General features: G+C 41.5%; 1 protein-coding gene across 2 annotated transcripts in view; it reads left to right on the forward strand.

The window, feature by feature from the left end:
• The first annotated feature begins 5,001 nt into the window (after positions 1-5,001).
• The window catches only part of prdm5 (PR domain containing 5), a 36,542-nt gene continuing 26,017 nt past the window's right edge, over positions 5,002-15,526 (forward strand). Inside the window, exons 1-12 of one of the 2 annotated variants that reach the window (XM_068318525.1) lie at positions 5,003-5,291; positions 5,746-5,832; positions 5,939-6,022; positions 6,833-6,955; positions 8,278-8,455; positions 8,586-8,763; positions 10,164-10,256; positions 10,370-10,491; positions 11,066-11,145; positions 12,680-12,764; positions 12,856-13,013; positions 13,479-13,572. In XM_068318525.1, the coding sequence (XP_068174626.1) occupies positions 5,830-5,832; positions 5,939-6,022; positions 6,833-6,955; positions 8,278-8,455; positions 8,586-8,763; positions 10,164-10,256; positions 10,370-10,491; positions 11,066-11,145; positions 12,680-12,764; positions 12,856-13,013; positions 13,479-13,572 (1,198 nt within the window). In that variant the 5' untranslated portion in view covers positions 5,003-5,291; positions 5,746-5,829. Of the gene's footprint in view, positions 5,292-5,745; positions 5,833-5,938; positions 6,023-6,832; positions 6,956-8,277; positions 8,456-8,585; positions 8,764-10,163; positions 10,257-10,369; positions 10,492-11,065; positions 11,146-12,679; positions 12,765-12,855; positions 13,014-13,478; positions 13,573-15,526 lie in introns of both variants that reach the window. The other variant, XM_068318524.1, reaches the window with a different exon arrangement.

A 15,526-nucleotide genomic window follows, 5' to 3' on the forward strand; every position in this document is an offset into this window, starting at 1 on the left:
CTGCCTTAAATTCAGTAATATGATAATAAAATAAAATACAGCATCGTAAAAATCATGCCTATCAAAAATCAGAATTTCTCTCAGGTCAGTGTTTGACAAACTGTGGCTGAACAACAGCCAGTTTAGCCTGACAATTAGTCTTCTCTGGACCAGGCTACCGTTTCCTAGCATAAGAGCCAGTTGGAACTGAACTCAAACTATGTTGAACTTACTTCATGGAAATAAATCAAGTCACAATAAGACAGGCTAACCAAACCGGTCCAAGGATTACATTCTGGCCAATCAATCATCAAGTATAGAGAGACACAGCCTACATAAATGATGATGACAGGATAGGGTAGGTCATGAATGCTTTTTAATATGCTTGGAAAACTGCATCATGAAACCAAAGCCTGTTGGATACTACATATAAACGTTAACCATAATCTGCTTCTTAGTCCAGATTTTCAGGTGACAACACACCTAAATTCATTCAATAATAACTCGCTCCAATGGCAGAATTGTGTTCAGTTTGTCATATATATCAAGAATGTGATGTTCCAAGTTGCCTCTGTACTTGGAACCCCCAAACCCCAACATCAATGAGACAAACCCCAACATCAATGAGACAAACCCCAACATCAATGAGACAACAAGTCAGGATTATCATCTTTCTCGCCATCATCCTGTAATGGGTGCCAGCATTAGCAGGGGTGTTCTGTGTGTGTGTGTTTCTCTGTGTCTTTTGTGCAGGTGTAGGAGATCAGAGCTGGCAGGGATCACCCCAGGATCTCAGTGAAAGCTGAGTGAAAGTTAATAGGACATAGGGTCATCAGGGGGCATGGAGGAAAAAAGGGGTCATGCATTTAATCGTCTTGCCCCGACAGGCCAAAGCACTGACAGAGAGGTCAGGGAGGGACAGAAATGGACTGGGGAGGACATGGGTGGGGAGAGCACACACAAAGACCTTCTCAGTGCTGTGTTCAGGCTTGTCCCCCAAAAAGTCTCCCGGTAACCCCCTCCTAAGTCTCTGAAGTACATCTGGAACATGACCCTGGGCCACTGATGACACCAACTAGAAATACAACAGTGGTCCGAAGTAAAAATCCCCCCAAAAATGTAGGCCATGTTTAGCCCACTCCTCAACTCTATAAAGAAAGCAGCGTCTGACAGCAACACTATAGTACCCCAGCTCATTGACACTGAAGTAAACATGTACATCACGATCAAGTCTCCACTGCAATCCCCAACCAAACAAGCTGGTCATCTGGGCCAATCAGGAGTCATTTCAGCAAAGAGCCACAACATAACAGGAAGACGCTGGCATAAACACAAGCTAAAAACACAGTAAACTGGAGCAACATAACACTGTCACCCTGCTGATGAAAGAGGGACAACGCTTGGTGGAGAGGTGTTCAGAAGCAGAATATATACAAACAGTCAGTGATCAGAGGCGATGCTAATCTCTACGGGCCGGGTGAAAGTCAACAAATCAAGATGAGCAGAGATAAAAAGGCACATAGATAATGTCAAGGTTAAAGATTAAACTGGATCCTCTCAAATAATGATGGCTCAAATTACCTGACTTTAAATCTGTGTAATATTGGTTGATTGATTGATTGATTGATTGATTGATTCATTCATTCATTCATTCATTCATTCATTCATTTTCTTTAGCTGCTTATCCACCTTACGGATCACAGTTTACACTGAAGCCTATCCCAGCTGGGTATGGGCCAGAGGTGTAGTACACCCTAGACGCGTCGCCAGCTCCTAACCAACCAACACACACACCTATGGTCAATTTTAAGGTGATCATTTCACCTTCATTTCATATTTTTTGGAGGCGGGAGGAAGCTGTAGAACCCAGAAGGAACTCAAGCAGACTAGAACATACAAACTCCACGCAGAAATCGAACCCAGATCCTTCTTGCTGTGAGGTAAACAATGCCTATGTGCCACCCACTGTATAATATACAAATCCACAAAACATCCATGTTGTGCATCAACATAATAAAATAAAATATGCATTACAAAGATGAAGCTTGAAGACACTTGTTTACATACCTAAACAACTGTAAAACAGTTTCCTGTCCATGTCAAAATGAAATCCTCTAACAAAAACAAACATGAAAATCTTGGTTATCAGCAGCGTATCAATGTCATGATGACCTCACATCTGTCTCGTGTCAAATTAAGTAATACCTCTAATATCCTGAGTCCAGAAACCTGCTCCTAGCATAGGAACGTGTTTATCATCACAAGCTGATTGATGATTATCAACAAAAAGAAAAGGTTTTTTTAATCATAAATGTGGTGTTATAAAGGAGCCAAACCTCAACTTCTTTTAAACGTCAGTGCCAAATCTCCACCCTGCTCTACCATACTGTGATCCAACATCAGCCTCCACATACTGGGTTAGGATCCAGGGACAGTCCCACTGACACATAACGGTGCAACGCCATGACATCATCATTGTCCATGCGTGAATATTTAGATTTTGATTGGCCTTCTTTAGCCAGAATATTGAGAAAGGTTCAGTTTGATTATGTGGAAAAAAAGAAAAAGTGACTCAGAAATCAAAAATGTAATCAGCTCTTCCTGGAACCAAGACCTGAAATTCAAACTAACTTCAAATTGGAAATTGAATATTTTAAAGCGAAGAAATCACAAACATGAAACCAGACCAGTACCAAATCAAGCCCATACTTCTGATAGTGCTGAGTCATCCTACATGTCACTTTAGCTTCAGTGGCCCCCAAAAGCTCATCACCTTGGAAGCTGGAGGAAAAATAATCATGGATCCACACTTTAAGCCTTTCCTGGCACCTGGCCCCTCCCACTAAGTGTCATGGAAAACTGATTAGTAGATTGTTTATTCATGCTGACCAACCAACCAACAAACCAACCAACCAACCAACCAACCAACCAACCAACCAACCAACCAACCAACCAACCAACCAACTAACCAACCAAACAACCAACCCACCAACCAGCCAGCCAGCCAACCAACCCCAACCAACCCACCAAACAACCAATACCATAGTTACAGCGACACCAGTCTCCATTGATGCTAGACGTGGACGGATCCTGTGGGTTTCCGTTTGAGCCTTTACTTTAGTGTTTAGAGCAGCCTCCTTCGTGCCAGAGCACCTTTGTGTCTCCGTGGCGTGTGGTGGTTGTTAATGGTTTCTGGCCTGTTAGCTGACTGTTTTCAGAGGAAGGGTCACTCAGACCTCTGCACTGCAGCTTGTAGTTTCAAGATTTGGACACAAAACATCAAGCCAAAACAAACATTCACCACATTATTTTGGAGTTCTAGTACTTAATGGTGATCGAGGAGAATAAGTGTGAGGGTTTTTTCGAGCTTTGTGTAATCCATTCATAATCGGAATGACGTAGCTGAAGTTCCTGCAACAGTTGACTATAAAGCATTAATTACTTGATGATTGCAATGGTAATGATATGTTCAATAATGTTCAATAATGGACTAGCGGGAACCTGTGGAAATTCCACAATGAAACATTAATATCAGACTTCATACCAAACATATGAAAACAATAAATTGGTATTATAAACCGAGCAAACCCATCACAGAGTTCTCCCACCAGCAGGCAGCACAGAAGTGGCCTCGGCGTCTTTGGCGAGGAACGTGAATGAATGAATGAATGAATAAATAAATATACATGAATCCTAAAGAAAGAAACAGTCGAACAAGTATCCAACTGTCAAGAATGTTTATCAACGTGTCTTCGATGTGGAGCTGTTATACGTCAGAAAAAAGCTGGTTTTAACTCCATCCATTCTGTGTGTAAATGTAGACACGGGTCAAGCACACTAACGTCACAGTGGTTTTTCTCGCAGGGAGATGCCCCCCCCGGATAGAAAAAGTTTCGGTTACAGTGTCCACATGACAACGTAAACCCAGCATTTACAAAAAAATTCACTTTGGCCGGCGTTTTCGTCCTGGATATCTGCATTGTCTTGTGGATGAAAGGCTTAACTGCAACAAAAAGTCTCTCTGCCCGATGCCTTACGCATTATTTTTCATTTGGTTCCTTCTGGCAGATGCGCTGTGATTGGTCGGGCGCCATGATTGGTTGGGCGCTTGATTGACAGGTAGTGGGTGGAGTTAAAAAGCATGACAGCGTGAGGTTTTCAAGTGAGTTTATTCAAATACATAGGTGGGGGGATTAACCATTCTGATTTTTTTTTTCTCCTGCTCTCATGTGAAACATAGAATTTATTATTAATTTATCTATTAATCTTTCTAGGTGGGGGTTATGTTCTCACCCATGTTTTTGTTGTTGGTTGGTTTTAAAGAGGATTACACAAAAACTAAACTGTTGCAGAATCAGGAAAATGATTTTTTAGCATTCCAAGAAAATTTTTCTTAAATTCTACATGGAAAAAATCACAAATCTTGGATAAAGAGAAATATGTGTATGATTTAATGTAGATTTAAATAAAAAATTTGGATATACTGTACCAATTTTGAATGTTTTGTAGGATTAGGGTCATCTGCAGTCCAGAAACAAACCGGGCCAGAACCATGGAACTACCACTGTTCATATCCATATTTGGGTTCATCTATCCATCCATTGTCACCTCCTGTACTCAGGTAGACATTTATTAGGAGGTGACGGACACCCTGTACTGATAGCAACAATCATTCATACTCACGTGCAGACCCACAAATCATCTACACTGAAATTTTCTGGACACTTGGGGGAACCCAGATGAACCACATAATTTGACTTGAAGTTAATAACCATGTTACTGCGATGCCAGTGCTGATTAGTATCACTGTGGCATCCTGCTGCAAAATCAAGAACATAATCCTGCAGCTTATATATATTTACAGTAAAACCAGGCAACATTTTGAGGATATTCCTGTTGAAAAATGATTATTTATTTATTTTTACCCAGATTAAAGAAGAAGCTGCATGTATCTGCTGTCCTCCCAGTGATGCTTTCATGAGGGGGGAGCAGCCTGAATGAACCCAGGCTGCCGCGTTTGCACAACAGTCAAGGTAGCTTCTGGTTACAAACTTTGGACCAATCAGGACGCAGCGTCGCTTTGCTGCAGCAGGAGCAGCAGAAGTTCAACCTGGAGCGCTCCACAAAGAATTATCTGCTCCAAATTCACACTGACAATCCTCATCCACTGCCGCTGACATATCTGATAGTCTACTAGTTGTCACTTCCGAGACATGACAATGTTGGGTATGTACGTGCCAGACAGATTCGCTCTGAAATCGTCAAAGGTCCAGGATGGAGTCGGTCTTTACACGGCGAGGCGCGTGAAAAAGGTTTGTGGTTTCCGACTGGACGACTTTACAAGCGAGTTAACACGTTTTGTTTGACTTTTTAAGCGATTCAGTTAGTTGTAGATAGTTAGTGTGTTCGTGTCTGTCCACGTCTCAGCACCAGGTCCGCTCTGACGTAAAGTGCCACGTAGCTGCACAGCCTCCAGGCTGTTCTCTCCACTACGGAACCATGTATCCACCAAGTCGGGGTGCGCGGCGTGGACAGACACTACATGTATGAAACATACATGTACAGATAGCAGCTTTCAGCTTTTATATCATTTAGCCGAGAGGCAGACATTTCCCCTCTGCTGTCAGACACAGAGGAGGAGTTTAGATGCTGCTCCTCATGCGTCAGCGGGGATGTCTCCACAGTCATGATGCTGTTTGAACTGAACACAATGAACGTGAACGCAACACCACTATGACCACGCCCCCTCAATTTTGGCACTTCCAGAGGGTCAAAAGGATGCATTCACGTCTATGAAGCAGCGGGCGTGCCCACTGGCGAGCCAAGGTTAACCCAAAGTCTACAACAATCATGGTTTGGAAAGGCCTCTGGGTTGTGGGGTGTTTTAATCTGCAGTGGCTGCCAGTTTGTTCTCCAGTGGCATCATGTGTGACAAATGATCTGTCTGTTTGTTTTAAAGGGGGAAAAGTTTGGCCCGTTTGCAGGTGAAAAAAAGCTGCCTAGTGAGCTGGATGAAAATTCGGACACCAGGCTGATGTGGGAGGTGAATGCAGCGACATTCTCTTATTTTTACACCACCTTTCAGAATCCAGATGTTCAAAACAGGGTAAAATATAAGCTTAACAAGAACCAATGCAGTCACAGACTGCAACATTCCGTGACACTCCTGAATTCAAAATTTTACCCTGACCTACTTGTATAGGTCAAAGATCAAAGCTCTGACCTACTGTCATAGATCAAATCACTAGCTTTGATCTATGGTCTTACTAATACTAGCCTTCTCCCTCGGCTTTCTATCTTATCCAGTTCCTGAGTGACCTTGACCTAGTTTTCTCAAGGTCAAGGTCATCATCTCATTCCCATCCCCTTTGCCGCCCGAGTAATGTGCTTTTTGTTTCATCTTTCTATCTGCAACAGTTCCGAAGATATTTGGTTGACTAACGGACGGACGAACGGACGAATACACAAACGCTGACAATTTCAGTACATCACCACTTTGAAGCAAGATGTAAAAACACCACGTGGTCATTTAGTTCAGACGTGTGTACAGTACGATAACTATCACACTCACACCTGTGATAAATGTGAAATGTATTATAAAAAGCAAAAAATTTGCTTTTAAAATATATAGATAAAAAGTTCTGTCCAAATATGCTCTCTCTTTTGTCTTTTAGTGATGTTACCCACTCAGATAAATGCTGTAGTGAAGTTATCTGTAGCTGCAGCAATGTGAGGCAGGAGCTTGCGCTGATGATTAGTGGCCAACATCTTATGATGTACAGAACACAAACCCACAAGACAGGAGTCAGCAGTCCACGTCTGGCTTCACACGCAGTTATTGTTTGTTTTCCAGGTCCGTGGCGGTAAAGGAGATGTGCTGTATATTCTGGACGCCAGTAACCCACGCCATGCCAACTGGCTGAGGTTTGTCCATCAGGCGCCTTCACAGGAGCAGAAGAACTTAGCAGCCATACAGGTACATCTGAGACTTTCTGAGTTACCCACAAAGGCAGGCTGGGGAGGGAATGATATTTTTAGCAGGCACACATCTGTCCGGCCAAAGTTTTGGTGAACTCTGTGACTGCAAAATTCACCTGAAAGGTTTTTTTTGTCAAGTTTGATGTTTATATGCAGTTTTACATTTTCAGTTGTTGAATCTTTGCAAGGGAAATTCTCTTCAATTTGAAAAACAAGATCAAAATCAGAGGTCGTAAATGGGAGACTTTTATTGGGTTTGTTCTCAAAGACATCCCAGCTGACCAGAGTGTCAAAGTTAATGTTTGATCAATAAAAATGGAGAAAGCGTGACCAATCTGTGCTTGGAAAGAATCTTTTTTTTTTTTTATAATGACCAAGGAAAAAGTGGAAAATAAAATAAAGATCAAATGTGATGTTCATCAGTTACATTGTAAAGCGAGTCAGTATGAAGACATAAAATAGTTCCATGAGGCGTGTTTTCTCTATTTGGCTCAGCATGTTTGGGATGAATTAGTTAATTGTGGTGAATCCCAGATGTCTGAGTGAGTTCAAGTGAGAAGGAACGTCTTTGTCATTGTTGTTGAGTTACTGGAGCCACAGAGAATTGAGCTCTTTGTCAATTTATTATTTCCAACAGCTTGCAACAACATTTACTGAAAAGTTATGCATCAACAAAGCAGCAACGCCTATAGATTCAAAAACATCCTAATGAATTTTGAAAACAAACTCTGAAAGCATTCACGCACACACACATTCACACACATTTGTGAACATGACCTCAGCCGCACTGGATCTGGGAAATTTCACATTTTGCACTCCTGTGTAAAAGATGGAGGTTGTTCTGTCCCGATGGCAGGAAAAATAGAAGTTGAATGAAGACAAGATGAAGGCTTTGAGTCTGAGAGCCAAGTTCCTGCCATTAATACACAAATGTCCAAAGTGATTGGTCATTTAAAGGTCATCCATGTGTGCTGAAGCTCTGTGTTCCATCAAGAATGACATTTATTGTGCAGCTTTCCTCTTCCTAATCATTATTTATGTATATTTAGAATCCCATGGTTAAAACATAATGATGGTTTGATTTTGTTAGCACGGCTGTTAAGGATAAGAAAGTCAATAACATTTTTAAGGACTTTATGATTTGACCTGTGGCCTCAATCAAGCTGTAAAGACATTCTCAAGAGTTGTTATCACTGTATTTTAGCAGGAATGCATTCACCATCAGCTACATTCTTCCCAAAAGGCTCAGGTACAGGATCAGTGTTCTATAGCCGCATTACAACGGCATGATTAATAGATTGTAACCATGTATTTTCTTAGGATGGCGAGAACATCTTTTATCTGGCTGTGGATGACATAGATACAGACACAGAGCTCCTCATTGGCTACCTGGATAGTGACATGGAGGAGGAGGAGGAAGAGGAGGAAGAAGAAGAGGAAGAAGTCATCAAAGACGATGATGAAAACAGTAGAGATGCCAAACATATTGTTGAAATGGGTACAGTGGACGTGAAATGTTTCATTAACACAAACAGGACATCTGTTTATCCATCAGACCTTCACTGGTGTGTGTGTGTGTGTGTGTGTGTGTGTGTGCGTGTGTGTGTGTGTGTGTGTCTTTTCTTCAGAGCTGGTGATAAAGAAGGAGGACCACCCCTGTCTGCTGTGTGAGAGCAGCTTCCCCAGTGAGGAGATCCTGGCTGCCCACCTTCAGAGTCTGCACCAGCGGCCCTGTGCAGAGGACAAGGACTTCAAATGCAGAAACTGTGGCAAGAAGTTCCCCATCAAACAGGCTCTGCAGCGCCAGTGGGTTTTCTGTTCCGTCACTTAACCGATTGTGCTGCAGTTTTATTTAGTGTTTAACTATTTTAGCAACAAATCTGTAGGTGATTAAAAAAAGTCTAGAAGAACATGAACTCCATGTAGTGGAAATTTGGTTTTAGTTTATATGCAATAGTAAAGAAATTACACTTGAAAGAAAGGACAAATGAAGACATCATTAAATTTAGATTAGGATTTAGATGCTTGTTACAAGAAAATAAATAGATTCTAAAGAAGTGACAGTCTGACAGCAGAGCAAAGCATTGAGCTGTCTTTGCTCAAAAGTACAGGTAGTACACGTAGACTTGGATTTTGTGATAAAAACTTTAGGTAAAAAAAAGTAGCAATAACAAAGACTGACTGGCGTCATCGCACTGTTTTCTGTGGCTGAACATTCAGTCAGAGTTATTTTTCTCACTGAGGGCCTTTCATGCTGATTCAACGTCCTGAAATGGGTGGAAAGCTGAGCTCCCGCCAAAGGTTTGGAGTACATCACCAAAGCTAGATCCAAAGATGAAGAAACACTGCTTCATTTAAAAAAGAAATCCATATCCAATAATAAAGGCTAAGCTCCTTCAGGTTTTATCTTGCAGGCTTTAGTTACCTGCATTCATGACGTAGCTCTCCTTCACCCAGACCAACACACTGGCATTGCTCTCGCTAGCTAAGCCAAACAAATTGTGATTTTTAAACTATTTTTACTAGATAAAACAGATGAAACATAACAAATGAATCAGTAGGAAAGGGAGTTGTTGGTATCTCTGACTAGTTGTTTCTTGCTGCTTTCAGTCTTTATGTTAAGCTAAGCTAATGATCGATCATCTCATCTAACTCTTGGCAAGAAAATGTATTTCATTTCTGCCACTGTATCCGCCGTAGTGGGTCATGGGGGGGTGGAGCCTATCCCAGCTGGCATAGGGCATGAGGCGGGGGACAATCTGGGCACAACACCAGTGCACCGCAGAGCCACATACAAAGACATAAACCCACGCACACACACACTCACTCCTACGGTCAATTTGGGACCGGCCAATCAACCTGAAGCGACCTGGGAGAACATGCATACTCCGCACAGACCGGGACTTGAACCTGGACCCGCTGCGTTGTGAGACGACAGCGCTAACCACTGCACCACCGTGCCGCCCTAAGAAAATATATATTACCTGTAATTTAATCAAATTTTAAAGGGCTTTAGTTATTAAATTTGGATTTTAGTTGTTTTCTTTAAATATCATATTTTTAATACACATTTTAGCCCCAAAATGTATGATCTACTGACTTTCATGAGAATTATTTAAATCAATTTGTCCTATAGATCTGTTCATGACTTTTTTGGCCTTCAACTGAGATGTTGATTCCTTATTTGCTTTTTAATCCTTCCCCAGTGTTTTGCATTGTTCTGAGTCACTGGATCCATCAGGAGACTCCAAAGCACACCAGTGCTCCCTCTGCCACAACACATTCAGCTCTGAATCCAGGTTACATTCAACACCCAAAGGGCCTTTTATACCCTGTATATATTACAGTGTACACATGGACAGATGCCAGGCATAGTCGCATAATTCTGTCTCCTTCTTCTTCCTGTTTGCAGCTTTGAGCAGCATAAGGAAGCCTGTAAAGGAGACTCCAGGTTCATCTGTAAAGCAGAGAGTTGTGGAAAAAGATTCAAGAGCAAAGACGCTCTTAAGAAGCACAAAGGAAATGTTCATGCAGGTTTGACACTGTCTGTTGCAGTAGGAGTCTGTGTGATGTTCTCTGTCTCACTCTCTGAAGCTCTCACATTCACAAGCACTGTGCTTTTTTTTAAATGTCATGCATTGAAGTTAATCGTATATTAGCAGCCTCAGCTCTCAAAGAAACTACTTGACCTCGATCAGTTAAAATCTCTGCAATGTTGAGACTCATCTCTAATTACTTGTGCTATATAATTACTGACCTGCGTGTTCTGGGGTGGTTCACTCAGTTAGATAATTGGTCTTCCATAGCTATTTATGATGAGATGTAGGGCAGCAGGATGAGTGCAGCCCTACACGTGTAGCAAGTACACTCATCTCCATCAGGCTGATGGTGGTGAGACCCGGCCTGCACCCGAATAGACATGACAAAGGAAATGTGGGTGAAGGGAAAGTGAATCAGAGCAGTCAGATGTGTCACATATGATTCATTTGGGGATACGTGGACAGTGTCAAATTGGTAAGGTGTATGATGAGGTCTGTGGGTGATGATTGTGTAACGTAAATGTCAGATTTTTAAAAAATTTTCCACCTAATGTTTCTTTCCTCTACAGGAAATGCACGTCGGAAACTCACATGCAGCATCTGCAACAGGAAGTGCTCGTCCTCTCTGAATCTACAGGAACACAGGAAGGTGAGGAGCTACAACATCTCCTACATGGCTGAACTTATTCCAACCAGACACTTTGCATTTGCACTGAGAGGATTTACACAGATCATGCTGGATTTCATGATCCGTTTTAACAGAGATGTCTCTTTTTGGATGTTTTTTGGCGGACAGTCGAGTGGAATCAATCACAGCCTTCCTGAAATCCAGTCTAACACCTAAATCTTTGCTTCTTTAACATCTGAGTGCATTGCGTTCTGTTATTCCCGCTCCATGTGAGAGTGTCTTTATGATCAAGTCCTTACAAATTTATTCTATGTGACAACTATCCGAGGGGTGGCTTCTTTTTCACGGGCTCATCCCACAGCTCTTGTGAAATTTAAGAAGCTCTGCTGGCAGACAATTAGGTTTTAACCTTGGCGTCAGGATTCTCTCTCTCGCACTGATGGTTTACAGATTTGAACTGGGCTCTTATAATTCTGCTCTGACACGTTTTCATTAACACGTGTTTGTTTCCGCGAATTGTTCGTTGGGTTTGTTGTGGTGCATCAGAGAAAGCTGTTAGACTCATTTAAAAACATGTATGAGTGGACAGTCGTCTGTGTGACCAAGCTTGTTTGTCTCTTACTGTCAGAATAACATCACATTTATTAAACTCCAGTTAATAATTTACCATAATACAAGTGACTTGTGTAAAAAACTACAAAATTGTGTGTTTGAAATGACATATAATTAGAAATAATTATGTATTAAAAATATTTTCCATGGTCCTTGTGGCTCAATCACTGAATGATGTTTTATATTTCAGGTCAGGACAACAGTTTTTGATTTATTATTTCCTCCTTGGTTGGCATTTATTTATGAACGTTTGTCATTAATTATCAATGCTGTTAATCGTGAAATGTAATTTTGTTTTCTCAACATCCATCTTCCACTTTACTTAACAGGAGTTCAAACACCCCGTCACCTTATCCATCACGGATGCTCATCCCACCTGTCCAGTGTTTAAAGTCACCTGGAAGCTGTGACATGACCTTTCAGTGCATTCACTTTTACTATGGACAACTGTGTTTTTCCCACATTTAATAAATATGTTGATAAGCTTGAGGCTGACTGAAGTATGGCACATGTTTAAACTAATATGTCTTGAGCTGCTCCAGCTTCAGGAGAAGACATTAACTGTTATTCTTGCAGAGGAGCAATCAAACTTTCCATAATGGCACATCGGCTCCAAAGCAGCTTAAAACTGACATAATCATCATTTAGCTGAAGAAGCTTTTGCATTAGCAGATGTGAAAAGAGGAACTGGTTTGCATTAGCATATGCTATTGTAACTGTACGCTGGGGAAGTATTAAATGTGCAATTACTGCTGCGATGCTCTGAAGCAGAAAAAGGATTGAAACTTTTCATCACTTTAATTGCTTTTCTGTCTGTAGATATCAGTCTGGAGAAAATTGAGAAGATTCTGTTGACCAGTGCAAACAAGGATCCATCATCTTCTACATGCTCTTACCAGCAGAATTTAAATAACAACTGTATCTTTTCCTTGTTTTTTTGTAGGTGCATGAAATATTCGAATGCCATTCCTGTGATAAGAAGTTCATTTCTACAAATCAGTTAAAACGCCATATGATCACACACTCAGGTAAGAAACCTCTGCATTACATATGTGACGCTTGAATTTTCCACCATCACTGTCTACCAGCATTCATCTGTGTCAAACCTTCATTGATTAGAGAAGCGACCGTACACGTGTGAGATCTGCAGTCGCTCCTTCAAGCGTCTGGATCAGGTGACGGCTCATAAGATCATCCACAGCGAAGACAAACCCTACAAATGTAAGCTGTGCTGGAAAGAGTTTGCTCACCGCAATGTCTACAAGAACCACAAAAAGGTGAGAAAATGCATCACTTACCCCCCCCCCCCAGTCTACTGGTTACTGTCATTATAACATCCCTCACTGAGATGAATCTGACAGGAAGACTTTATGATTCAAAGTCACGTCTAAGCGCAGGTTATTGGTGAGGCTGTAATCAGTCAGGGCCTCATTGGTGTCTGCTATCAGTGGGGTCTGGGGGCCGCTCCGCCCCTGAGGTCGCCCATGTTTACTTTTGGGATTGAGGTGTCATTCAGACAGATAGGTCAGGCATGGAGAGGAGGGGGTTGTGCACAAAAACAGAAGCACTTTGAACTAAAAACCCCTTGGAGCTGCTTGTCCTCATCAGGTCAACAAACCTAAGCAGCTCTGGAGCTGCCATCTTCTCACGTCCATTTAAGAAGTGTCTTCGATGTCCTCTCTGACACTGCTGACCTGCTGACCTTTTATTTACATGCTAACCGGGCTCGTCTCTCTCTGCAGACCCACTCTGAAGAAAGACCTTTCCAGTGTGAGGAGTGCAAAGCTCTGTTCCGTACCCCCTTCTCTCTGCAGCGCCACCTTCTCATCCACAACAGTGAGTATCAGTGGATGACTCTTGTGATCCTGCTCACGATTAGTAGTTATACCTGTTACCAAGTAACTAATCAAAAATAAGGAACTTAGTGAAGTAGATCCACCAAGAGACAACCTCACACTGGGAGGTGATCTCCTGGAGGAGGCTCCAAAATGTTTCAGGATCTGTGAGTGAAAGGGGAAAAGACGTCGGTTATATTTCATTATTATTATGAAAAGGAGACCCCATAGAGCCGTCTCAATGTCTGTGGTTTAGACACAACAGTTTGAATGAATTTTAAGAAGAAGAAGAAGGAGAAGAAACTTTATTGTCATTATACAATTATACAATCATACAACAAATTTGTGAGGTCAAATTGAGAGTTGGTCGGGCTGCTACACCCTGAGCGCGCTTGCAACTGTTGTGCGACATGACCTAAGGGGTCTTTACATGCTTTTTAAAACTACTAAATGCCTGAAAATAGACCTTTTTTTAAAAAAAAAAAAGTATGTATTCAATGAATGAAGTTCAGCAATGCTAAGCTAGTTTGGTTTGTAAACTACACTGATCAGGATTATATTGGCATACAGAAATTAAATGGAAAGAAACTACCTACATTTAATTGCTATATAAGTATTCTTGACCCCTGTGAATATTTCCTTCAATCATACAAATGATGATTGTCAATTAGCTCACTAAGGAGACATCACCATGTGTTCAGCTGGTCTGCTGGACCCTGGGGTGAAGTGGTACCCAGAAGACAGGATGCAGCGCTGCTCCGCCGAGTTAGCCGATAACAGAGATCATAAATCTCAAGGCCTTTCCTGACACCATCTCAGGAGGCAAGCGATGTGATAACAGGTATTGTTTTATGTATGAGGCTCTAGACGTCATGTTGGGCACACAATGGAGTGAGATTTCCCTGTAGGTGAGGCAACAGGCAATCTAGTGAATGTCTTTCTGAGGTCATCATATAATCATATCTCTTAATCGTCTCACAGAAAGAAAATGAAGCAAAGCTGCAGCAGCATAGTCCTCTCCTGCATCCATCAGACTTTTTCTGACAGGTTTGCACGTAATTTATCCAGTTGACCAGGAGTCACTGACCACAAACCGGTAATAAAGAGCTCATACTTTTATTGAATCAAATACGTTAAGATATGAAATGATACGGCTGTTTGTTCAAGATGGATTTATCTTTACAACATTTCAACAGGCTGTGATGAAACTGAGTGGCTAATGGAGCATCATGAGGTTGTCCTTTTGCTCTGAGTGATAAATTACATCCCCACTAAATCTTAATGGATGTCATGACATTTGGAGCTGACAATGATTTCTCTCCAGATGACTTGGATTTACTTTCTTCATTTGCAGCAGTAGTATAATGTATGTAAACAATGCCAGAAACTAGATCTGTATCATCCAGATTATTAGCAATTATTGCTTTTCAGGTTATTTAGATATATTTCATTTCTACGTGTTTTTACCACAGTAACATTAGTTTGTGTGCTGACAACATTAGACAAAAACTAGTACTGTAGATGGATTGATGTCTAACTTGATGGGAAGGTGGGGCACATGCCATGGAAGAAATCAACAAAAGATAATGGAGAAATCTAATTGAAATGTTTACCCTCTGCTGAATGCCTTTTTGTTTTACAAATTAAATTTTTTAAAAGAATCCAACTGACCTACAATGTCGCTATCAGGATGTGACATGTTCTGTCTCTAGTGGTTTACCTGCTAGCTAAAAAAAACTCCACATCAAATTAGATTTGTGACCCTCTGCCCACTGGGACAGATTGAAGGGAAGATGAAACCCTACAAATGATGCTGTCCCATTACATGTACTGTGATGCATCAGGACCAAGAGACTCCATAGACGTCTCTGACGACGTGTCTCACAGGAAGAGGAGGCTCAGTGAGGATCTTAGTGATGTGTGGTCAGTCAGAAAAGCAGTTCAGCCCCTGATGG

This window comes from Antennarius striatus, chromosome 7 (assembly GCF_040054535.1).
Source record: "Antennarius striatus isolate MH-2024 chromosome 7, ASM4005453v1, whole genome shotgun sequence".
NCBI lineage: Eukaryota > Metazoa > Chordata > Actinopteri > Lophiiformes > Antennariidae > Antennarius > Antennarius striatus.